The sequence below is a fragment of the Tinamus guttatus genome, unplaced genomic scaffold, assembly GCF_059628265.1.
Source record: "Tinamus guttatus ecotype Peru unplaced genomic scaffold, ASM5962826v1 Tinamus_guttatus_pri_ptg000442l, whole genome shotgun sequence".
Lineage (NCBI taxonomy): Eukaryota > Metazoa > Chordata > Aves > Tinamiformes > Tinamidae > Tinamus > Tinamus guttatus.
Genome location: NW_028288976.1, coordinates 334,042 through 360,641, shown reverse-complemented (window position 1 = coordinate 360,641; position 26,600 = coordinate 334,042). Strand labels below are relative to the sequence as shown.

At 37.2% G+C, this 26,600-nt stretch overlaps 1 protein-coding gene across 2 annotated transcripts; it reads right to left on the bottom strand.

Annotated features, from left to right (window-relative positions):
• Positions 1 to 24,681, bottom strand: SYK (spleen associated tyrosine kinase). Of its 2 annotated transcripts, XM_010227969.2 has the most exons (13): positions 24,192 to 24,681; positions 22,548 to 22,708; positions 15,698 to 15,836; positions 14,225 to 14,306; positions 13,786 to 13,835; positions 9,741 to 9,809; positions 5,858 to 5,951; positions 4,934 to 5,111; positions 3,697 to 3,906; positions 3,074 to 3,263; positions 1,651 to 1,791; positions 1,368 to 1,480; positions 1 to 128 (listed from the first exon to the last, which is right to left on the bottom strand). In XM_010227969.2, the coding sequence occupies exons 1-13, from the start codon at positions 24,603 to 24,605 to the stop codon at positions 56 to 58; spliced, it is 1,914 nt and encodes a 637-aa protein (XP_010226271.2). In that variant the 5' UTR covers positions 24,606 to 24,681; the 3' UTR covers positions 1 to 55. The 2 variants fall into 2 exon arrangements, with proteins under 2 accessions (XP_010226271.2, XP_088388098.1); XM_088531972.1 differs by lacking the exon at positions 9,741 to 9,809.
• Between the last annotated feature and the right edge of the window lie 1,919 nt (positions 24,682 to 26,600).

Sequence of the window (26,600 nt, the reverse complement as noted above, 5' to 3'; positions counted from 1 at the left end):
CAGCTTCTCAAAAGGTGCTTGCTGAAGGCAGAGGAAACTCCTGTTCTTTGTGCTGTTAGTGGGAAATGTCATAATAGTAGTTACGTAATCTCATCTCAACTGCAACAAATCCTGGTCGGTCATCAATGCTGTGAAAAGAAGACAAATACCACTGTGTGAGAAGGAGAACACTGTGAAAGGCTTGTGGGTGGCTTTGTACCTCTTCAGACTTTACCTCAGTCATGGGTCATATAAAGCTGCTTGCAATACCTTTAAGGCTATCAAAATGCTACTGCAAAATGAAAACCAAGTGGTAAATATTACCATGGAGAAGCCAGTAAGTCAACTTCCCTGCATATCTTTTACTTGTGGATTATGAACTTGAATGTACTATGTGAAAGAAATGATAAATCAGCACCCTTTTACTAGCTCATTTACTTCAGTATTAATCTACAGAAATGAATATTTTACAGTGTAATGTCCACTTTAAAACAGGTACTACAATTATAAGGAGTAGCTTAGCACCATTAAGAGGATATGTGGCCATACCATCCAGTTTGCCCCTGTGTCTGCAGATCTTTATTGTTTTGGAAGAACGTGACTAAACTGAGTACAAGACCTGGCAAAAGTATGCAACATATTGATATAGCCGTACTACCTGACTTCAGCAGTCCTACTTCCCTTCCCTTCCCTTCCCTCCCCTTCCCTTTCCTCTTTCTCTCTCTCTCTCTCTTTTCTATCCCTCTCTCTTTTTTCTCTCTCTTTTTTTCTCTCTCTCCTTCTTTATCAAAGATATTTTAATACAACTAAATAGACAGTAACAATCTTTTTTGATCTACTTATTAAACACTACTACTTAAGACTTCATAATTGAGTAAAAGTGGTCCTGAACTACTCAAAGAAGACAATTGTTAGTGTTTCTTTGAGTCAAACAGAAAGGTAGAAAATATTTTATGGCTCCATACTTTTTCTTGAGTACTAGGTACAATAAGTTAATCAAGAAGCAAATTATCTAAAAGTGAAGGACTACTCCTGAAATGGAATGCAAAGACATTTGTTTGACACACATATCCTCTGAACTCGAAGAGTAAATCATGTCACAGTGGGATTTAGGTGCTATAGGGAGACTTCATTTCAAACAATCTTTTCCAAATAGTTCAGACTGATATTTCTGAGGAATTACTGGTTTTGACAACACCCTGTTTTTGTATTTAAGCATTCTGGCAAAAAGAGGACCAGATGATATGCAAAATCAGCTTCTTGCATACACCATAATTACATCAAATCATTTTCGTTTGAAATATGAAATACCTCTCTTGTTTCTTTTCTGGCTATTAAGTAGATTAAATAAACTGCCATTGGGAGAGAGAATATCACATCACACTCACTTATACGTCCAACACAATTTCATTAAATCATAGACTTCAGTTGGACAGACTTCGGGACGCTCCATTCGTTCTCCTCTTTCAATCATCTGTGCGACTTCACCACCTTTCATCCCCTGAAGTAAGATGATCAAAACAGTTGTGTGAGTTACAAGTCATTACAGCATATATGCTAGCATAAGGCAGCTAAGACCTGTTTTGACCTGCAACAACCCTTCAAGATAGGAAAGTTCAAATATATTCTGAATTTGACAAGAAAGAAAAATTGACAAGTAGAATTACTCACCTTGTATGGCTTTTGTCCATAAGAAAAAGCTTCCCACATTAAAACCCCAAAGCTCCAGACATCACTTTTGCTAGAAAACTTGTAAAAATTCATGCATTCTGGAGCATACCACTTAACTGGCCACTTTCCATGACTTTGTGCCTAAAGTAATAATAGAAAAAATAAAAAGACAGGCTAGAGACATAGTAGTAAGCAGTAAACAATATCAGAATTCCTAAAGACCAAGTTAACTTAGAAAATGTAGCAGGAAAGCAGTCAAAATGTCTGCTCACATCTGCACAAAGTACCATAACATATCTGACATAGTTGGCATCAAGGGAAAACATGTAGGAGTGTCTTCAAAGCTATGCTTGTAGTGACTTTCAACTTTAAGTTGCTCTTTAAAAATCTGGACTTCCTTCAAGAGGGCAAGAGACAGATACCCAGGCATGCTGAGGCCCATCTGACCTGGAGACAATGCTTCATTTCCAAGTGACCGCCTCGTAGTGAATGACGATGTGATTAAGTTCTGCCGTAGCGCTGCCATCGCGACACGAGGTAGCACAGTGCAGCACTCAGCCTAGTGCAGCCCTCCCACCACGTTTTGTGGCACTGTAAGGGCAACAGCTGCTAATGCCAAGGCTCAGCCCTCGGACATGCACTGATTTAAGGTGTTACTGTTTGTTTATTTATTTATTTATTTATTCTGGCAGCAGTTACTGTTCCCACAGAAGACCATAGAAGGCAGCATTTGCTTGTTCCTGCTCTTCTTCATTTCATGGTTTGGCTTATGGGCTTTAAAGTGATGGTGAAGGGGAAAAGGCAGGAGGAAGGAATAATTTGAACTATAGGAGCAGTATATCAGAATAAAAGATGCAGAAATGATGAAAGCCTGTCTCCCAAAAGAATGGTTTTACCTTACTAAATGTGGCAGTTATTTCCATAACTTTAGCTTAGAAAGGTCCAATTAATTTAAAGCCATTCTAAACAAATTCTACATAGCTCAAGTGATCATTTACCAACTATCTTTTTTCAGCACACTCCAATAGTCCAGTTCTGTAAATCAACAGCGGAGTATGCTGGCCTAAATTTTGCTTGGCGATGGTGAAATAAAATGTGTGCTGAACTGCAACAAAGATATTTTCCTCCTTTTGTATGAGGAAGTATCCAATTTCCACAGTAAATTTCAATGTTGTATTTTCAAGTTTATTCAAAAATAAATAAAACCACAAGGAATAGCCCTTTTCTTCCTACCCATCTCTTTATGTTGATGTGTGTTTAGAAAATCTATTTCAGTAACCTACTAGCAGACTAGAAAATAATAGAAGATATATCTATTAAACTGTTTTTGATTTTCAGCACTAGAAAACAGCAACACTTCAACTGAAAATAATTTTGTTACTCTTTACTGCTAACTAGATTTTATATTCTGTGCAAACCTTACCTTGTAATAACTTTCATCAGCACTGAGAGCTTTAGAAAGTCCGAAGTCACTGATTTTGGCATAATGTTGGGTGACTAATAGTACATTTCTTGCAGCCAGATCCCTGTGTACAAAGTTACTCTCCTCCAGGTATTTCATCCCCATGGAAACCTGATGTACCAGCTCTGTTATATTCTTTTCTGTGACATGTCTGAAAATCATAATTGAATCTTTTAAGAGGTCAGTAGTTCATTTTCATGATTTTTCATGGAGCTACAATACAAGTTTGCACTATGACCTTCCCATATCATAACAGCAACCTGCTTCATTTTATGCTTTGCTAAGTTTTAATTAAAACTGGCAGCAGAAGAATGTCCAGAGCAAAAAAAAAGTGTGATCATATCAGCAAATGAGTAATTGAAAGACATCTGGAAATTTTTCATCTATTCAGAATGTTCTGTTTTACCAGAAATGTTTGATAGTGGGCAGACACCTGCAAAATAATCATGCACCAGGTAAGAGTAAATATTGTAATTAGTTATTACGACAGTGGCATTACAATTTAAAATTGCATTAAAAAAAATCTATTTCTTTCCTTTTTCCTTTTAGACAAATCCTAGAAAATGGTATCAAAACTTACATACCGATTTTTTTGCAAAAATTTGTTCAAGGGACCAAGTTCAGCCATTTCCATTACTAACATCCAGGCTTCAGCTTCACATATGCCTATCATTCGGACAATATATGGGTTGTCCAGTTGCTGCATTACATTTGCTTCTCGCAGTAATTCATCCTTTACGGCTGGATCATTACTCTCATTCTTAAGAATTTTTACAGCCACTGGCTTAGATCCCCTACAAAAGAGAATCCAATTCTGGGATTAGTTGAAGAAAAATCTGCATGAAAATGCACACAATCTGCAAATGGTGTTTCTATGTGCATAGTACAATCTGTAAGAAAAGAAAGAATTACCACTCAGAAGGAGGAAAAAGAAAAACAACCGTAACAGGAACCCCTCTCCAGCAAATGCTTAGAAGACTAAAGAGAGCTAAGCAAAAAAATAGAGAATGGAAGGAATCTCAGGAACTGTAAGCAGTCACTAAGGTCTTAACAGGCCCAAACCCAAAGGTGTTGGACAAAATCTTTTTGCCCTTTCTGGCTATTCTCAACTAATAAAATGACCAGGAATAATGAAAAGACTCCCTAAAGAATGTGATTATTGAAAGAACCCTCAGAAGAAAAATCATATGGGATATGGGACTTGCTCAGAACTGTGGTGTTTTAGGGGTAAGACTAGAAAACGTCTGAAAAGCCTCTGAAAGCCTGTGGTTAAGGAAGTGCCTCCAGCTTTCAACACAGAAAGCTTGCACACGATCAGTCCAGGCACTTAAACAACATCCTGGTAGCATTTAGTTATGCAGATGCATGAATGGTCAGGTGCTCCTATTCCTGCTAGTACAAATAGGTTCTGTTCTGACAGCAATTTTATGGTAGGATAAAACTGTACAGAGCCCTCTCTTTCTCATAGAGAGGCAATGTAGAGTGGAAATGCCAAGAAGCATAGCTGCCAATCCAAATTATGGAAGGAGGCAGAAGGATTCTCATTACACTACCCAAGCTAGGAGAGTAAATAGTCATAAGGGGCAATTCTCCAATTTATGGATGAAAATTATGACCGGGAAGTCATTCTGTTATAAGCAAAAAGGTTCCTCATTTCCAAAGAAAAATGAGTGTGTAAGAGAAAAGAAGCTGGTGAATTTTAGCCCAAATTCCTGTAGGTACAGTCTGTCACACCAAATAACATGCAAACATTATTTTCGCTCCAAAAAATACAAGCTAAAGCTTGTAGTTGACTCCATAAAAACAGAAGGGACCACTTACTTTTTCATCTTATAGAACCCTTTCTTTACGGTACCAAAGTTGCCAGAGCCAAGTTCACCATCCTCCAGGCTTAACAGATTCCTGTCAAGAGTGACGTTTTTTGGTCTCATTTCATCTGGATCAGCGTATGGACTTTCGTAGACCTCAGTGTCCATGGGTAAGGCCTCTCTCTGATCAGCTGCTGTTCAAGCAGTGAACAAATTACAGATTATAAGAACATTCTCCTGCTATGGGTAGTACATTCATTCTTTCCAAGCTCAGGATCATTGATCCCGTCTTTGGGTTTGCTTCATCAAGAACATTAACAAAGTCCCACATGTAGACAAGCTACAAGCAGTTCAAAATATCCCCCAAAAGAGTGGGAGCCCCCACTCCACCTGAGGAAGTGCTGTTAACTATGGAGCAACTGGATAAAAGGGAAACCAAAAGTCACTTATTCCTACCTTATGTGGAATAGCTGTATAAGGCCTATGGGTCCCTAGCGGAGGGAGTGTTTAGGAGGTGCCCTTTAGTTTAATATTTGTTACCTCAGGTAATTCTTTATTTCTTTTAGGCACTCATTTTTTCATTATATGTTACAGAGAGTCTTTGTACCAGCTCGACACATTTCTTGTGGCACATTCTTGGGGGTTTTCAATGGAGCACACATTTCTCTTATTTTTACCAACTGGGAGGATGCAGCTTTTAGAGTTAGTAAGGTAAAAGTCTTTTACCTCAACAGGGAAAAAGGGATTTCTCTTAAATCACTTTCATTACAAATGCTGACATCTGGCAAACTGCTACCAGGTTTTAGCTATGATACTGGCTATCCCAGTATGTGAATTAGCATAGAATATATGCAAGAAAATAAAGAAATATGGGTGGAACTGAGACCTCTAACAGTTTTTTTTTTTTTTAATCTATGATACAAATTACTGTGCCTACCTCTATCAGCTCCCATGAGTGTTCTTGTTCTTTGGAGCACATAAGGATTAAAAGATGCTGCTTCATCAGTGGAGGAAGCAATAGGTGACTGTTGCTGTAGCACATAAATAGAATTTTTCTGTTTAGCAACAAAGAGATAAGTTAAATGCATTTTTTTTTCCAGATGAGTATGGCATAATGATTGCAAAAGAAATGTAGGTGAGAATCGGAGAGTAAGAAAGGGATCAAAGAAAGCTTATCTCATTATGGAGATTATTGCTTGAGTAAATATGCAGGCAAAATAAAATACACACAGCTAAAGCACAGAAAGATACTGAAAATATTTTAGAGCATCTAATCTAAGAGAATTAACTGAAAAGGGTTGCACAAATCTTATCCTGCAGATGTTAAATTTACTTGCTTCCATGTAACACCAGAAGTCATAAGGATTTCTTTTTAATCTATTTTGCCCCTCATCTCTGACATAATCTCTCACTATATCTAGGTCAAATAGAAATTAAAATAACTTTTTAAAACAATCCACTGTTTTTCTTGTGGGTATTACAGAATTATTTTGCTTTTATTACTTTGATGAAACAAGAGTAAACAGAAATTATTGTAATAAGCATTTATTATGGACTAGATGCTTTTGGCCAGTCTGTCTGCTCTGTGAAGATCTGGGGTGGAAAAAATGACCTACTTCTATACTACACTTCAGACATAGTCCAGAAAACACCCCTCTGCCTTGATTCTCCCCTTTGAGGAAATGGACCTCACAAAATCCACCGAGCACAAACCCAGCCTATTGCAGAGCTCCTTGGCTGGATGGCTCTTGCAGGGGTGTGCACCCCAATATGGCACAGGTTGTAACCTGCTCTCTCCTATCTGTCCACTGTGAGAAGATCCTTTCAAGAATAGGGAAACTTTTTTCTGCAGTTTAGCCTCTTTTCTTTATGTAAAACAAAACAAAACCAAAACAAAAGTAAATTGATAGACTATGAGCTTTTTTCTTCTGTTTCTCATCTTCCTAGAAGACTGTCACTCAAAACCAGAAACAAACATCAAAAACGGACATCAAAAAAGGTTGGCAGGCTCCCTAAAAGGAGAATTTACTGTACTTGCAAAACTTTGATAAAACTGCAGTTTCAAAAAAAAAAAAAAAAAAAACAGATGGAATTATACTTACTGAGGGCACAGTGATTTTAGCAATTCTTGGCCAAGGGGTTCAAAAAAGAGTGGAATTAAGAGACAAAAATACACTGACCACATGAGAAAGGATGTATCTGAGATGCAGTATCTTCAAGGTTAGTTTTAAAGGATACACGAGTACTTTTTGTCAACATTATCCCCCAGATAATCTCCTGAGTAGAAACACCAAGTATTCAAAAGGTAGCATCTAGAAGATAGAGCATTGCTCTGGGACTGTCTCAACTGTGCACCAAAAAACATGAGATTTGTGATCTCATCTCACCTCAGTGATGAGAATCTCTGCATCCAAGGCTTGTGGGGTGTCCTGCAGCCCACCCTTTACGGAGGCAGTGAAATATTTCCTGCAGCCACAGCTATGCAAAGTCATATTGGCAGTGCTGTAGCCCCAAGCTAACCAGAGAAGCGTGGTAGCCCTCTTTTCTTTCTTTCCACAAGTAGCCCAGTGAGCTCCAGAGTTTGGGAAGCTGCTGTTACTCAATAGGGAATATAAATTCAACCATGAAAATACAGAAATCCAAGAAAAATTCTTTTTTTCCTTTTTTTTTTTTTTTTTTAAAATTTAACTAGCAGTTAAATCCAGAATATTTTTTGCCCTATACTTTAAAAATAGCAAGTTTAATTCTGCAGGTCTTTTTCTGTCCAAGGGATCTTCATCTTTTTACAACCAGTGAACAGGCTAGAGGATTAGTCACACTAGTCTTACAAAAAACAGTGAATTAATACAATGACTGTGGATTTGCTCTCCCAGTAAAAGAGCAATATAGAAAAAGTATCCACTTTAAAGGATGAATAAAATGATCCACTCACCTTCTATTTAAATCTGATTATTATAGCAAAGATTATTATTATGGAAGCAATCGGTACAGTAAGTGTGATTGTTTGTCATGTCAGTGATTCTGATTTTCATTAACCCAAACGTATACTTAGGCCTATAACATCTTCTTTCTTGATTAAACCAAACTGCCTATCAAAATGTAGTATGGTGAAGATTTTAATAGCTATCTAGTCATTGGGCTTTGACTAAGACTTCCTATTGCCACGAGGTGGCACCAGTTCATTTAAAATGTCACTGTATTAGCGAGTAAAGTAACAAGAAATACTTTGATTTGGGAGATAAAGCTGTATCTGCTTAACAAGTTTGTGAAGTCTTCCTTTTTTAAAAAAATTATTTTTAAATTTCCTAGTCTGAATAATGCAGCAGCCCACAGGTGCTCCTTTTTACTCTCTGAAAGTTTTCAACATATTGAGAACATGCTTCCTAATTAGGTAGGTTTTTAGGGAAAATGCATGCTAAGCTTCAGGGATGACAAACGTTGGAAATGGTAATAGCTAAGCTTTACTTCTAGAGTAGGGGCTATCATTTGGCAACATGAAGCTTGTGAGTTTGAATATTCAGAATAAGCACACATAAACAATGAGCAAATCAGACTCCCACAATTACTTTCCTAAAAAGACCGATCCTTCTCTGCCAGTCCACTTGAGTCTGCCTTGCGCAGCAAGTGGGTATGTAATTGTAGAAGGCAATCAGAGAGCAGCTCAGACTTTACCAGGCAAACAGACAGCAGCAAACCAGTCTCTTCAGTCTACATCTGGTGAATTCAGATGCCACAGCACTCACTTTTCTGAACAAAAACAAAATACCCTTTTGCCAGATAAGCAGCACCATGGCAAAATTTTTGAGTGACTTTAGAAAGATCCCAGACACTCTATGTGTATTTGTACATAATGAGAACACATTAAAAATGAAGCATAGGTCCTGTAAGGTCTTGGAAGACATGCAGACATCAAAAACCATCTGTATATAATTGATCTGAAGTTACTTACGAAAATCAAGTATAATTGTTATATACTAATATGATTAAATACAGTAAACACCAAACATAGGTTTCCACTCTGAAAAGTACCTCTGCTCTAGGCCTTCTTCTACCTGGCCATTTTTGTTCGAGAGCAAATGCTAATAAATAAATAAACAAACAAACAAACAAACAAACTGCAAGAGTCACACAGACGAGCACGTAATTCTCAGCATGCAAATAAAATCCTTAAAACCATGTTCTTAACTACATGGATTAATGGACAGCATCGTTTACTGACCATGTAGCACTCATTACTACAGGAGCTCCTTGGGCTTCCTGACTTTTTGCCACCTCTTCTCTTTTGCTTAGGGCTGCAACAATCTACAATTGCCTAAATGCAATTAACTTCAATGTGTAGTAAGATTTGTGCACACAAGTTCTGCAAAAATTGTTATGAATAAATTGTTCTCTAAATGTGCTTACTAATAGCCTAGCCAGCAAGCCAATTTTCTGATTAGGAGTGATATTTCTCACTGGAAGTATCATTTTGTTCTGATATAAGGGACTATTTTTAAAAGTACATTTTATCACTTGCATGTTATTTGCAGACATGTGAGGAACAGTGCTAATATTTTGGGATGTGAGAAATTATTTTAAAAAATCCCTGAACTTTTTGAAACTTCTTTAAAGCCACTGATTTATTTCTATAAAATGAAGACCATAATTATGCAGAGGATTAGGAAAGAAGCAGAAAGATTATAAAACCTTCACAATCTGATTATTAGTAGTCAAGACAGACATTTAATATCAGTAAGCAAAGGGGGAAAAAAAGAAGGGAAATTAGCCAAGTGTAAGTCCTTTTAACTCAATGAAAAACCTAAAAAGACCGTATGATGCACCTTTTTGCTGCCAGCCTTTGGAAAGGTGTACGATTTGAGTCTTGAGATAATTCCACCTCTTGCCCAACTCTAGAAACCACAATGTCAAAGAGGAACAGTAAATGTGTCAGGAAAATATCTAGAGGTACTTTATAAAACAGACATAGCATACAAGTACAAAACATGCACAGTCTTTCTCTTCTTTGTGCCTGCAAGCACTATCAAGATGCAAAGTATTATGTGAAATCAAAACATTATTTAAGCCACGTTTCTCTCAAAATACCTTACATCTGTAGAAATACCTCGAGGCAGTTTTTGAATTCAAGCACGCTGCCCTTTCCCTGTCTGCCTCGCCCAGTGAGTTTCTTTTGTCTCCAGTATTGAATTTTAGACCCAATGAAACACATTTAGCAATGTAAATCAGATAATAACCTTAGTCTGTTGAGAAAGACTAATGTCTCAAGCAGGATTTGAAGCATACCCTGATTTTACAATAAACATAATGTGATTACAGAAGCAAAAGCACATAAACAGACATTTCAAACAAAAATGAACAGGCTCTGGATACTTTTAAATGAAATGCAAAAGTATTCTATAGAAATACATTAATTTAGGATAATCAATTAGCATTTCTAAGGGTCACTGAGAGACCATATCTGGATAATTAAGATTTGGTGCAATAATGTAGTGACCATAATGACAAAGCATTTAGCCCGATACTCATACTATAATAATAATAATCTGACCTCTCTTTTCATTCACATTAAACAGTTTTTGAAATGACTTATATATGTTAGAAATTTTTAAAACAACTCCATTTGGACTTTCTTAAAAATAAAGATCATTTACTAATGCTTGAATAAGCATAGTGTTTTTCTCACCTTTCTTTTAAAAATTGATGTCACATACAATTTTTTTGTTCTAAAACATGAAGCATAGCCCAACACTTTCTATTCTTGCTGGAAGAATGGAAACCTTTTTGATGTTTAAGAGCTTTATAACTGTGATACTAAAATTCAGATACTGCATATTGAGACAATTTATTGAATGTGCTTTTTTTTTCTTTTACCACTTGAAATTCTTTTTCTGTATGGGAATAAAAGAATTTCAAAGCATTTATTTCCTATCATTTTGCAACAAATAAATCCTCTAAGGAGTTAAGTGATCTTTTGCACATGGTAAATTCAGTTCATTGTATTTTTATGTCAACAGAAGGTCCTATGCTTGACCTTGCAGCTAACTGTGCCCTCTTGAAGTAATAATGCTTAATTCAAATGATTATATTCGAACCACAAATGCCTTCTTAGAGGAATATTTTAAAAGCTAAAAAGGACAGAAAATGGTACCCATCTAAACTTAGACTTCACTCTTAGTGTTTGAGTTTGTTAATACTGTCTGGTAAACAAATAAAATGCTAGAGGAGTAAACAGAAAAATCAGGAGAATGCCCTGATGTTCAGCTTCACTGCAATGTCAACAGCTGATTTTAGGTTCATATTAAAAGCTCTTCTCCAATTTTAAAGACTTTTGGGATAATGTCCAGGGAGAAAAAAATAAAATTCTCAAAAGTCATAGGGAATCAAAGCCAAAGACACCTTAAATCACATTATGGAGTCTCTGGGTAAAAGACAAGAAAAGCTCTAGCCCACACATGGCACCACTGACAGAAATATTAAGGAATTAGACTCCACATTCTGCATGGAGAAAACACCTCCTAATACTGATTTCCAACACAACGTGGTTCCCCTGCTGATGAGGCATATCAGAATCACCGCAATGGAGATGTGCATATGACAGGGAAGGCAACAAGACCTTGGTATCTTGCCTGGAAGCCTTTGGGCACATTCTGGGAAACAGTAACATTATCTCCTTGGTTCTTACTGGAGCATTAGCAAATACCACAAAAACCACTTTCCTGCGGTTGTAAATCGTAGTCCAAGCCCTCATGAGCTAACAACTTGGAGTCATATTATCTGTCTAGACTATCCAGCTAGTATACTAGACTAGTTTAGTAGACAGTCTACTCTGCATTCTACTATCCAGCAAATGATATTTCTACACTGGCCATCCATCTTCTACCTGCAAAGCAATTTGAGATTTGGGTATGTTCTCTACTAAGACTTTGGAATTTAGCAGGTCTTAGTTGGAAGTTACTGTTTTTATACAAAGGTGTTAATATGTGAGAACTTGGCAATGGTACCTGTAGTCTTTGAACTACATAAATAACAATATTAACTTAAAAATTTCCATTTTACATTTTTATCTTTATACTATGTGATAGTACCTTCGAGAGCAGATTTGTTTTCAAGAACTCCTAAAGAAATGACAGAATTCAGATTTCAGTTTTAAGGAAATGCTTTTCCTTTTATCTCTCATGAAATGTACTAAATTTACCAAACAGATTATCAGTCCTTAAAATACTAATGGCTTCTGTGTAGAACTGCTTACATGAGAAAGTGCATTTAAGTTAACTACCTCTGAGGAAAGTACACATTTAAGGGTGGAATTAATCTTATTTAACTGCAGCTATCTAAAGGCAGGCATTTAGTCTTGGGTAATCACTCAGACCACTTCTCAACAGAAAAAAAAAAAAAGAAAACAAAAAACAGTTCATTACTGGTGGAAAGTCACTGCACCACTCTGAGACACTCTTGGTATAAAGTGACATGTGAATTGGTATGTATCTCTCTCTCCTCCTCCAAAATTTTCCTATAGTGAGGCTAGCTGATTTGTTAAGGCCCGCTGTCTCTTTTGAGACTATTAATATTAACCAGAACAAATCACCCACTGTTTGCAAAACAGTGTCTTTCATCTGCAAAGCATTGTGAACAACCGGACTTGCATAACTGCAATGGCATTGATGAAAAAGAGAAGAGTTTTGCCACTTTCTTTCATTGCACAGCCCTAACTGTCAGTCAGTTTAGTCAGATGCATGGTTTCTTGTTGCTATTTCTTTGAGAAATTTAAGCACTTAAAGTAGGAGTTTTAAGGGTTCCATACGTTTACTTTTCATTTGTATGTAAACTGTAGAATTTTCTATTGATGATGTAATGTTCCTTCACTGAAAATGCTTGCCACTACCACCTTGTCTGTAGATGGTGCGCACGCAGTCTGACATGCTTAATCTTTGTCTTTGTAAATGACTTGGAGAGTCATCTGAGACAGTCTTGTGACGGCATTTTAAAAAATGTCAATGATTTGAGGAGTGCAAATTCCAATAGATTTTGGTGTGTAATTTCCACTGATTTTAAAAGGCACCTGATATTCAGAAAGCAGGAGCATGAAAATGTTTGCTCCATGGGCCTATGAAGACTCAGAGTATTAAAACAAATTTATTTGGGTTTATAAGAACTAAAACATTTGTTTCTATAATGTGACATGGCATCAAGAGAAACACCTAGACAACTTAACTACCTAGATGACAGACAGGTTTTCTGGAAGAAGTGAAATGATTAAGTTAAATTCCCTACTTCAGTTCAGACCAGTTAAAACTGAATGAGATGTTTCGTACCATGCCTCGGGTGGCTCTTCACTAATAGGACTGTTGAGGTTTCCACCAGCTTTAATATACTGCTGCTGCCCTTTCCTCAAATCTTTGAAAGTCTCCCTCTATGCCTCTGGAGATAACACTTTATATGATTATATCAATCATTTAATGAAAGTAAGTTTCTTTTTTTTTTTTTTCCCAATACACACAAGTAAAGCTCAAATACTTAAAGCACTGTAATACTTTTCCATAGTTTTAAACAAAACTTTCTAACCAAAACTTTTAAATCAAATCTTACTGATGACTCATTTTGCATACAAAAATACTGATTTTCATATATAGTATGAGTGAAACACATAAAACACAGTCACAGAATTAAATGATGAATATCTCAGTGCAAAACTAATGAAAGAAACAGTACTAGAATGTGTCAAACTTACTCTTTTCTATCTATTGCTTATTTAAGAGTCCCTAGAAAAAAGATTTACTGCTACAGTAATACCGATGCATTAGAATTCCTAATGTGTAAAATTAAGTTCTCTGAAACTAACATTATTGCTATACCAAGATCTATTCTTACCTTAAAAGGGGCTCCATGATGTGGAGGACGAGCATCGAAAACAATATTATCTGCAAAGGAGCCAAATACAGAAAGATACTGAGCAGTATGGGAAATGTACTGTAAGAAGAAATAATTTTACATTGGGAACTTAACTTCCTTGCTTTTAAATCATTTTACAATACTTCTCCTGGCTCATCTTCTTTACTTTTGTATCCCCTGTCTGAGATTTAATGCCCAGAGACAAAATATGTGCAATGGCTTAGTAATGATTTAGGGGAGTGAAGAAATAAGGGACTATCCTCTATCAGTGTGGTACTGGTATATAGACAAAGACAGAGGAATTATTTATAATCTTATACCAAATTTAATTTAAATCTAAAATAATATGCACCCAACTACCTGGAAAGTGGAAAAAAAGGACTCATAATAGGAATATAATGCACAAGTAACAACTCACCATTTTCTGAGCCAAGTCGTGAACAAGGAATAGTAAGAACCCTTAATAATCCATCTGGTTTGTATGAATAATGTTCCACTAACTACCAAAAGGAGATAAAAAAGAGAGGGAGAGAGAGAGAAGAAGAAAGAGAGAGAGAGATGAAAAGGCAACAGAGGTATAATTAATTAAATTGCTTCTTTAGAATTCTATGCACATGTGCAATAATCAGTGTACATTGCAGCAAGTCAAGTGGAAGTGTAGCAGGTTTTTAGTGCACATACTCATCTTTCATCTTTGTTTCTCTTTTATATAGGTGTAGGTTTTTGAGGTAATTCAGGTGGCTGAATCTAAGGATCAGGTTTTATGCAACCCAGTATTTTGTGCTAGATTTGGTTCTTGGCTAAACTGTTTTGTAACTGTGAGTAAACCGCTTCTTTTTATACCTCTCTTTCTCTCTTCCTTTTTTTTTTCCCCAGACTTTTTTTTTCTTTAATAAAGATGGGCAACACTACATTGTGCAGGAATTACGCAGATGTAAAAAGCATTTTGGCATCTCAAAATCACATTATGATGTAAACAGTTAGTGTTAAGTTTCTAGCACCAGTGGACATTGCCGCATGTATTTCTGTGTTGTTCTCGCCATTTTGCCATTTTATCACAGGAAATTACTGCTGTTGTGGCCCTACGCATTTGGCAGCCTACAAGTGAAACATTCAAAAAATATACTAAGTTGTCATAGTTGTCGACCTGCTCTCAAATTCACAGTAACTGCAGGAATGACATGGATATTTATAGAAAAGGTCAAGAACTGTTATATAGAGATTTAATTTTATTATTTACTTTATTTATTTAAATAGAATTTTAAGCACAAGCACACAGCAAGTTTGTGCATTTCCTTCAGCATTTTCAGATTACCTCACCATTTCTCTAGTACTCATTTTTTTTTCCTATGGCACAGTCAGCTATCCATTCCTTGCCTGCTTAATCTTCCCCAATATTCAGCCATATTTTGGTGGTAACCCTTAGCAAATTATGTTTATTCAACTAATAATACAGGGAACTTCAAAGGTAAGGAGTTCAGTGTATGTATGTGTAGCATCCTATTTCTTACTATCATAAAGGACATTAGTGAAAGACTGTACCTTATATATCTATTATTGACTATGGTTACTCACAAATCCAAACGTTCTTCCATTCTGGGGAAAAAGCAGTTCACTGAATAATAATTACAGCAATTTTAAACTAAGCCAAGCTGCAACAACTTAAAAATGATTAAAATCTGTACATTTGCATAACTTTCTATTTTAACATAGATTCTCCTCATATACAAAACCCACAACATGTTGGAAACAAGTATATGACAACTAACCACCAAAACATGTTGGTATTTAGCTAACGATTGTTGATGCACAGCAAAGTAAAACAAACCGCCCAGCTAGGGACATATGGAAACATGATGACATATAGTCAAGTGATTCAACTTTAACAGACCTGCCAAAGGGTGTCAAATCTTTTCCCCTCTGGTATGGAGAGCTTTCCTGTCTTATCTCTGTCAATACGGTAATGAAGTACTTTTCCATCATTGAGGAGACACAGAGCATAGGAACCACTGTTATCTCTTTCTCTGATTCTGTAAGGAGAAGAGGAGAGATTTTCAGGGTTACTCTTTACTACCAGTAAGCCTTGGGAATAAAGATTTTTTTTACATCATTCTTTCCTATAAGCTTTCCAAGTAAGAAAAACGACAAAACCTACACTGCAACTTTTAGAGAACATCTGGCTAAACCTTTCATTTAATTTTGTTAGCATTGTTTGTTTTCAGATAGAATTCCTTAAGAGTCCCACTTTTTTCTCTTGAATGGCAACTGGCAAGAACAGAAAATCAACCATGTGGAGCTCTTTGCTAGGCAGTTCCAGAAGCAGAGAACAAGGTGCTCACTGAGCAAGGAAGACATCAAGGCTTGTGCACTACAGGCCTAGACAGCCCATGGAAGTCAGAGACCTGGATCCAGCACCCTAAGCAGTTAGTCCTACTTCATCTCTTCAATAGCTGACCTACATTTAGAAACAACAGATAAGTGCCGATATTAAGGCTAGACTTCTTCCCCTTAGATGTCACTTTGAAACACAGAGATGATAGTGAGGGGAGAAGATAAAATGCTAAAAGAATGCAATGTTAAACACAAGGAAAATCTTTCTTTGTGTGTGGTAGCAGGTTGCAGTTTACATGATTACAATTTTGCAGTTAAACAAAGTAACATGGCTGAAAATAACCATCCACTGTGTAATTTCTTTAACAATATTAATGCGTTGTCATAAATTTCACATGAAATTCACATTCGCAGTTCATATGTGTGGCTTACACAACTAGTCCAAATTTCACTAGGAAGCGATCACAGGCTGTAGTGTAAAACCCTGTGTAAAATTTGTATCAGGATGAATGGAAAATGGGACATCTGGAGTCAATATCTGAAGTGCCTGTGCGAGCTTGCACAGTTGTTTAAAATATACTCAGGGCTACTTCACACTGAGGTCAACACCTTCTGGTGACTAGACCCAGAGTAGTGATTTGCTACTAGCTCCATCATAGGCAGCCTGGCACACCTACATTTAAAAAGTAGACTTTTATTTTTAATTTGAGTTGCCTGTGTTTAGTTGCTGGTCACCGAAAGCAAATGATAGCTAGATGGAATTTTCTGGAATTATGGGTTTTTCTTCTTAAAAGAAAAAAAAAAAAGACTTAGCCACAACAAAACATTTCTTATTCCAGCATTGAGAAAGCTACTCATTTTCCATCTAGTTTGCGTCCCCTTCTCTTCATGTTTCCACCTTACTAACAGTATGTGACAGATGATGCAGGGCCTTCAGAGTTCCAGACAGGCCAGTTGGTAACTGACTGAACCACTGATCTGCAGGATCTCTCTGAGCAAAAGGGGGAACTCAGTAAATGTTTGAAGTCCCTTAATCAGCTGGGCCCAAATTTTTATCTCCCCCAAGGAATCACTCAAAGGACATCTCTCAGCAAGGTGTGAGAAAATTGCTTTCAAAATTTAATTTTGAGAAGAAGAAAGACTTTTGAGACCAACTTTATCTGTCAGTCATTTTTCAGATTTCACATGGAAACTGAGATTGACTGTCATTAGGTGCATCGGTAGTTAGCACCTACACAAAAATGAGCTATATTACACCAATTATATACAGTTAACTACTATGATGAGGCTACAACATACTGAATAATTTTTTGAAAGCTCTGAAAAGAAACATAGGGTACCCTCACTAAGGTGTCTGGTCGCTTTGCTGGTACAATATTAGTGCTTGGCATTACATCTGCAGAGATTCCCAAGGCAAGAACTGCATTACACTCCTCATCTGACTCACTCAAGCCTAAACTAAACAGAGTTTGTTTCATCTGAATACTCATGCAACTCATTTTCAAGCAGAGTGATTCTTGTTGATGAAGGTGTGAACAGGACACTGGCCAAAGGAAGAGGAAAGCAGAGTTATTTTTTTTCTGAAACAAAGTATCTTGCCTAGTGCCTCTAAAGCAACTTGAAACACCCTGTGGTTTTTCAAGACAAGGAGGTATTTTCTGAGCACACTGATTTCCTGTGCTGACTGACCAGTGGAGAGCAGCAGGTTCTCTTCCTCTGACTTGGTTTTATAGCAAAAAAGATTTCAAAAAGTATTTTCAGAATAGAGAATATTGTCTCTGAAATACAAATGCCATTTCATCAAATTCAGACCTCTGCCCAGAATAAAGCATGTGTAAGATTACAAAAACGCAATATACAGTTTCCCAGCAATAAGTTCCTTCTTGAATCACAGGAAGAATCAAACATGATTAGCCCTGCCAAAACTGAATCCCATTTGCAGCAGTTGTTACTATCAAGGTAAGTACCCTGAATATTTTTAACAGTACAGATCTCAGTGGGGGAACATAGTCCTGATGTTTTTAGGACTATGGTACAGATCCAGACAACCTTTTGAGTATCCATAGCAGGATCTGTGCAAAATCCAAGTTTGTAAGGTTGTAGTCATATATCTGAGCTCCTCCTTAAAACAGCTACCTAGTGAAGACATCTGGAGTCCACAGTCACGGCAACTTCTGCCTGATTTGGGTGCATGAACAAAAACTTCACACATCTAATTCTACGCTTGGCCAGTGCCCAGAGAAGCCTTGTTCTCTTGGGGTTATGATCCAGGAGGTGCCTTCTCAAGTTGTGTCCCATCAGCATTATTTCTCTCCTGCTTGGGATTGTGCTCAGAACTGTTTCAGAAACATCAGCACACCACAGAACTGAAAAGGCAGCTCTGCTGCATGCTATCACTATCTATGTTGCAACCTGATACTTGGTCTCTTGACAAGATTGCTATGCTACACTGCACAGTCAGTGTACTACAGTGATGAAACACCTTAGTGAGCAGGACTGCATCATGGTAGCCTATTTTGGTGGTGTCCCCCTGCCCGCAAAACATGCTAAGCTTCCCCCAAACCCAAATATAATATACAGTATACAGCTTTTTTTTTTTTTTTTTCTCTCCTGGTATAACTGCTCCTGCAAAATGGTATTTTCTCGGTAGCTATCTCATTTAGAGATCACGTTCTTTCTTCACACCTTTGACCGAGCTCCACTGCCAAAGCGCACAGTGCTGAGCTAGCCCCAAAAAGCCTCAGCCCTGCTGCAGCCCTCTGCAAGCCACACACGTCCAGCTGCAGATCAAGAAGGAGCTTCCCAAAGAGCTCCTTGAGTGTCTTCACGAGCACTCAGCATCTTCGGCAACATGGTGCACAGGCTGTATTTCACTGTTTATCTTGGAAAATTCTTATGGTCATCTTCTTGGCATTTTGAAGATAAGCTGCATCAGTAAATAAGATTCCTGAATCAAGGCTGCATTTAGTAGGATAATTCTCCTCATGTCTGATGTGAACAATGCCCAGTTCAATTCACAGATACACACATAATAAAGACAGATGTAGATAAAAAATGCTTCTGTGAGATAAACGGCACACCTAGCTCAGGGAGTTCTCTGGCAGGTGGAGATGACTACAAAGAGACGGTAAGAGTAATGCAGACACAGGCAACTATGAATATCAGCCTCTCCTAGGGACAACTGTGCAGTGGAGCTTGTTACTTTGAAATGATGTTACTAGTGCTAACTATCATGACATGTAAAAGATAGCTGGATCTCTTAGAAGTTGCAAGATGCTGTGATCAGTAGTGCCATGACCCATACTAATGGTCTGAACTAGTCTTGTCATTTTGGCATGTTTAGTCATAGACTGAAAATATTCCTATAGCACCATTTTTTTCTCTCTCTCTTTCTCCATTGTTAATGTTTTATGTGAATTACATGTGACTATGAACATACATGTATGTTGTATGGAACCTAGCTGCTGATTGTGTGATACATTAACCTGCAATTTCCTGAAAGTCGAATTTTTATACTTAATGGAATTTCTTAATATTGTTTATCTTTCTTCAGGCTTCAGAATTTCTGTATGTGGTTTTTAACACATACAGAAGTTCTAATGTCCATATAGCTAAAGTGGTCACCATTGATGATAAACTGAGATATTCTGAGAGTTAACAACATACACTCATCACAGTCCTTTCCTAAACGAAACTGAAAAGAAAATAACTTTTCTTTCACTATTTATCTATAAGCAAATGTCTATTTTTTACGTGATTCCTGCACGATAGTTTAAAGAATTACAGAATATAGTAATCAAAATTATGATCACTAGACAAAGCTGCATGAAAAGTTAGTGTTTATCAGAATTCAGATAAGAACAAGGAGCCCTACACAGTACAAAAAGTAATGTTAACAGATAATGAAGCTGACAGAGCCTTGAGACCTCAATCAAGGTCCTCCACTTGTTTTAGAGAGATCTTATTATTTTGTTGCCAGTTTTTTTTCCTCCAAAGTTTGCAGCTACAATTCCCATGAATTTTTGTCCTGGGAATAGTGGGTACTGCTTGTAGTTTCACATTTGTCATTGTTTCTTCTACTTAGCTTTGGAAACAAATGCTATAACCCCCGTACATGTTCTTGCACTGACAGTTCGGTCAACACAAAAGTGTTAGAGTCTTTAAAACTCCTGGGCAAAAAACCCTATTTAACTCAGTGCTCTTCCAGTTGCTTGGAAAAGAGGCCACAGTGTTAAATTTCTGATGGTGTTCCTGACATTCTGAATTGCCACCAGAAATATTTAAAACTATTTTTATATTGATTATGCACACACACACAAAAATTTAGATTCTAGATTTGATAATCTTGTAATGTTGCAAGATACTATTAAAGAAGTGTAGGTGTTAGATATGTTCACACAGAGATTCCCATACTGGCTTTTGTGTCAAGATAGATCATGCAGCTAGCAGATTTCTGGGTGAATAAGCTTTATTCCAGCCTTCCAAAATTCATTTTTTGCCCATAATGAGCAGGATGATGTTTGTCACAGTACTTAAGTCAGACTTGTTTGTGGACCTGCTGAATACTTTTGGAGAAAATCTAGATTCCCTTTATCTTTCAGTTTCCAGTCCACTCTCTGACTTCTACTTGTGACAAGTGAACTTCTCTTAGGCATCTAAAGCCTAAAGTCTACCCCGTCATCAGCTACCGGGCTTGAACCTTTTAAACAGCATGAAACAAACAAGCAAACAAAAAATAACAATCTGTGAGCTTCTATATTCACAGCATTCAGTGCACAGAGGTAAAGAAAATTGTACACATATTCCTATTTGATATGGAAAAAGTACATGCCTGCAATCTCAGACAATGTACCTTTCTAGCACTCATGGCAATTGTGCAGCTACTTCTACAGTTAGCTAACAAACGAATGAGTGTTTCTCTGTCTCTAGCTGATTAGGTAAAACATTAGAGGAAGCAGAAAACGGTTGTGAATTAAAAGGTGCTTTGTTATTTGCTAAAAGCTGCTAGGTCTACCCAACTAGGAGCTGAAACAAGTCCAGAAAACAACATGGGAGCAACAGATTACTTCTCTTGCTGATCTTGCTGCTGGGTTGGATGAAAGTTTTTCTTGTCAATAAGCATGAGAGTGAACAGCAGCCAAACACTTACTGAGCTCTAAAAATTGCCACGGGCAACCTATGAAAAGGCAGTTGCAATGCTTGAAAGCACCTATCGATGCAAAAGTACATGGTGCCATCCTTAAAACATGGACCCAACCCAAACACACCAACAGATAAAGGTTGATACAACTCAAGTTCCAAAAGCATTTGCCATGGATTAAACAGTCTTAAAGCTAGCATTTGGCTAGCTGGAGGTTTATCTGCTAGACCTGAAAGAAATCTGTCAAAGTTCAACAGAACCACCTACAACATACAACAACTGACACGGAAAATCTCGCAGGAGAATGTCTGACTGCTTCCTCTATAGGCCACCGAATGGCAGTTCTGGGGCTGTTTGCAATGATCCTTCTGGGTCATCTCTCAGAGGCACAGAAAAATGCTGGTTTTTTCACTTAAAACTCTACTCATAATTCAGAACTGTGGGGATGCTCAGAAAATGTTAAGAAAAGACCAAGATTTAGAAGGGAGGCTGTAAGTATTAAGTCTGCTATAAAAAAACTACTGTCGTGCACTCAAAATCCATCCTTTTTTTGAGGAAACAGTTGACTTCTCTGTCCAAAAAATGGCAAAATGTTAAATTTTGGTTTATTCAAACCAAAATTTTCTTAAAGAAAGATTTTTTGTTAGAAGATTTTGACTAGCTCCAATGCTTACAAGATGATAGAGATGACTCTTTGATGGTTGTTAATCACCAGCCTAAATGCTGGTGGTTTTGCTCACAGGTTCCAGTAAACAGGCTCTTTAAACATATGATGGTCACAAAATGGAATAATCAAGGTAAATGACATTCATTCTACTGTTTAATTGGAAAAGTAAGCAATAGTTTTGCAAAAAGGTTTCTGAAACAAAGCCTTTCTCCTCGGAAAAATGACAGTTACGGATACCAAAAGTTGCTACCATAGGTACTTATTTTTATTGCTTTAAAAAGACACTAACTACTGTTCCTTTTTTTTTTTTCCCTTGTCATCAGCTTTCTGATGCTACATTTAGAATTAGACCTAACATTTTCTGAAGAAACAGAAACAGTGACCCCAGCTTTTGCTATGGTTTCCAGCCTTAAGTTAACTGATAACTAATCTTAGAGACATTTGCTTAATATAGGAATGGTGAAGCTGCCTGTCTTGCTGGACTGGAGTCACTCAGTGTGAGCAGGCTGTCTCTTTGACAGACTCTTGCTTGAAATTTATTCATGGGAACTGTGTAGAAACACTGCTGATAAACAGCAGCTCCAGAGAAAGGAAAGTACTCACAAAAATTTTCCATTGTTTTTTAACCCTACAAGGATCCGGTGTTCTGATTCTTCCCGAGAGATCTTCCCATGGAACCAAGGCATCTTCTCATGGGCTGTAGTGGCAATCAGTTTCTCCAGCTGAGGTTTTTGACTAATGATAGCTTGTTCAAGAGCATCACCCTGGAGGGAGTGAAAAAATCAACAAAAGGATAGTGAAGCTGTTTTCTAAAAAAAAACATTACAGGCAAATTCACAATGTTGGATTGCTTTGGGGGCATCCAAAAGCAGTAAATAATTATTTGTTTTTGGATGCTACAGAAATATTGAAACAGCAACTAACATTGTGTAATCTAAACACAGTAAGCTGGTATTCTTTTTTTGTCTCTAGTATGAAACAAAAGGAAAAATAACCAGTAAACTAAGCACTTAATCAATTGAAAATTATGTTGTGCTAATGAGACATAGCTAAATATATGCTCAGTGTCACTCTGAAATGTGACAACCCCCCATATTACTTTTCCTGTGGCAGAATTCGAAAATAAATTGAACAAGCACAAGTTGCTTTATATTGCTGCAGTATAGCTATGTTAAAGATGGCAACACCAACTTCCCAAAAGCAGGCAGAACATTTCCAATTTTAAAATGAATTACATTAATGTTTTAGATATAATCTGAACACTTCTATACTCACATATAATCTATCATTTTTAAACTTGCCTCAGCATTTCAGCGTAAAACCCCCTAGTTTCATCAAGTTTCATCTTGAATTCATCACCTTCTATCTCGACCAGGCTCAAACTCAACAGAAAAATCTTTAGAACTCAGCATTAATTGAAGTACATACTGTTGGAGTGCCAGGTTTCTAGCTTGGGCATCACATAAATTTTCGCACTGCTGGGATCATACGGTTGTTTGCTAATACGCAAAGAGGTAAGAAAGCGAGCCTAACTCTGAGAGTCCGTAACAGTAACTCGGAGCATCCCAAAGCTCTCTGAAATTATATTCGTATTGCAGCCTCCCGATCTCTGTTTCTAAGTTAAGAATGACTTCTTTGCAGCCACTCCAGGAAAATGGCAATCTTCTGGCATTGAGCACTCCTGCTTGAAACACGTGATACCATCAAAGAAGTGCAAGCAGTGCTTTGCAGGTAAGAAACAAGGCGGTATCTTGTACACAATCTAATCAAGCATCAGAGAAATAATGCAGGTTGAGGGAAGAGGATGTAAAACAAGTCTACATGTGGCCGTGCTTGTCTGCAGTCACATACAAGCCAAGTACTCTCAGAATCAAAAGCAAACAGTTTCTCGGTGCAAACAATTTGCATTCATTAACTATTATTTTTTGGTTTATGTGGAAATCTGAGTGGCATGGGTTGGTGCAGGGGCTAGTAAGGCTAGGCTGGCCTAATACATTTCAAAAAGTGATAAGCCTTGCCAAATTTCAGGAAAGAATATACCTATAGGCAAGTTACTGCAATGTGCTGGCAGGTAATAAAAAAAAAAAAGTAAGAAAGAAAGAAACAATGGCTCAAAACACGAGCAATTATCACTGATTACAACAAACCTACTGTACAGTAGAAGAAACAGTTGGAAACAAACACTGCCCCCTCTCCTTTTCCTCCCAAGTCAAAGACCAACTTAATGCAAAACCAATCTGAATTTACCTGCAGGTTCCAGGTTTGTTTGACATATTCTCTGATGAGGTTCTCCTTCAAATCTTCAAATGGTCCTGTTTTAGGCTCCACACCTGGTGGCCGATTGAAAGGTTTTCTCAGCAGACAGATAAGGCCATCGGCTTCTTCCGAGTGATAGTTAATAAGTTCAGCAGGACTTGCATGAGATTTTCCTCCTGTGATAGCATATGAGCCACTCAGCTCCCTCTCAATTGTATAGTGATGAACTTTCCTTCCATGGGCCAAAGATAAGGCAAAGCCACCAAGGTAATTTCGACTTTGGCGGAGCAGGAACAGTCCATCACTCACTCCTCCTTGCATCAGATACTCTTCAGCCTCCTCACGTGTAATATTGCCAAAGAAGTATGGCAGGTGGTTAGCAGGGTTGGCTGGGTTGGAAGCCATGCTTATTTTCTTTCCAATAACCAATTTAAGGCTTTGTATCTGAAAGGGAATAAAGCAATGTGAGTATCAGTCAAAAAAAAAATAGGGGAATAAACTCACATGACTGTCCACACATGGTGTGTTGGTAACACATTTCTGAAAAGCTTTTTGGAAAAAGTTTGCATTTGTTACAACATGTCTTTCCAAATCCCAGTGAAAAGTTTCCCCCTCTTATACAGTAATTAAAGCAGTTTCCTATGGTACTATAAGAGATTCCTATACCTCTTTCACTCTCCACTGGTCCTTGTCTAGACATACCGACTCCTCTAATATTTTATCTGAGTACCTCTATTTATCCTGCTGTTCCAGCCTTGAGGTGTTTCCCAATAAAAGAAGTTAGCTACGTAGGAAAGATTCAGTGAAAACAATTCTTTGTTCCAGTTTTGTTCCATTACAATCCTCTTTATAATGGCTTTATAACTGGCTTATCCTACAATGGTTAAAAGTCATATATTAAAATATTTAATATTCTTGTCTCATAGATTTTTTTTCACAGAACACCACCTGCAGCACTCTAATAGAGAAAAAGAACGCAAACTAGTATGATAGTGCCATTTTGAACAGCTTTCATTTTGAGTAGCTTACTTATATTGAAATCGTATAAAGACATACTACTGATAAAAATACAGAAGAAAAAGATCAGCATTCCTGAAGAATAATAATGAAGACAATATATATAGTTTTAATTCTTGTTCTTAACATTTAAGATATCCTCTTTAATTTATATATTTCAAGAAGAACACACAATGACTTTGTAGGACATTGCCTGTACCATGCCACTCCTCTTGTGCTCTCTCTTTCCCGAGCTATCGCAGCCTCTACGTACATTGTGAGCAGGAAAACTCATGTTCATTAAGACCTATGGCAAATTTACCCTGCCTGGACAACTAGGTGTGTGCTGAAATCACCTTCAACTCTTTCAAGTCACTGGAGACACCAAAATGCAAAAGCTAGGTTTCATTTTCTTATTAGTGACATTTAAATGACTAGCTAATGAATACAGGAAAGAATATCTTAACTACTTGCTGAAAACATTTAAGTGAACAGGCAAAGAATAAATTAGACACCAGTATTTACGAAAGTATATATATATAAAACCACAAATGCAATTACTTATGTTATCCTGAATCCACTAATTGAGTCTTGTTTCCTGCAACATTACGAGTTTTCATATGCTTTCCCCGCAAATGCATCCAAAATCCAACCACGTTTTCTACAGGAACAGCCACAGATCATTACATCCATCTAGGAACAGTTCAACACTATCTTTCAATCTAGAAAGAGTCACTTCTGAAGGAAAAAAGAACAGTGAAGTGTTTGTGCATCCACAAACTTATCATTTGAAAATGACTTTCAGAGAATACTTGAAAAGCTGAATACAACTAGCAGTATATCTTTATATTGTATTATATGTGCTTACTATATGATTTTTTTCCCCTTAGGAAATATCTCACAAGTTAACCGTCAAAATTTTGATTTACTTGTCCTTTAAGTTTAGTTGCGACAACCTAATTTTTAATACTCAAGTGCAGACAATACTGCATCAGACAGACTCTCTTACCCGTAAGTGGATTATCCAGACACAGGTTAACTAAGCAACGCTACAAGCATTACAAAACAAAACACCGTTATTTCTTATGAGATCACTAAATCTCTCTCCCTCTCTTTTTTTTTTCCTGAAGTGTACGTATACTAAATAAAAAGCCCATATTTACTCTACAAAATATATCTTTGTTTCTTTATTTTATCTAGGTGACTGCAGCTCCCTTTTCTCACTTTCCACTACCTTGAATAAAAGCAGACAATAGGATCAGCAGTTGAGTTCCTGTTCTTAACTGTTGTGCAGAATCTGCAACAGCAGAATGAATGTGCTCTTCGCAGTTAAAAGGAAAGACCAGATTTTAGGGATGCCATGCAAGCAGCCTGTGGAATTAGCATGAAATAACCAGGAGATAT

What these genes read in the sequence shown, in the direction of transcription:
- SYK (XM_010227969.2), bottom strand. Translation starts at nt 24,605, where the DNA reads ATGGCTTCCAACCCAGCCAACCCTGCTAACCACCTGCCATACTTCTTT. An exon ending in GATTTGACACCCTTTGGCAG is followed by an intron (nt 14,307 to 15,697) that starts GTCTGTTAAAGT and finishes TCCTTTTGGTAG; the next exon opens with TTAGTGGAACATTATTCATA. An exon ending in CTGATGAAAGTTATTACAAG is followed by an intron (nt 1,792 to 3,073) that starts GTAAGGTTTGCA and finishes TTATTACTTTAG; the next exon opens with GCACAAAGTCATGGAAAGTG.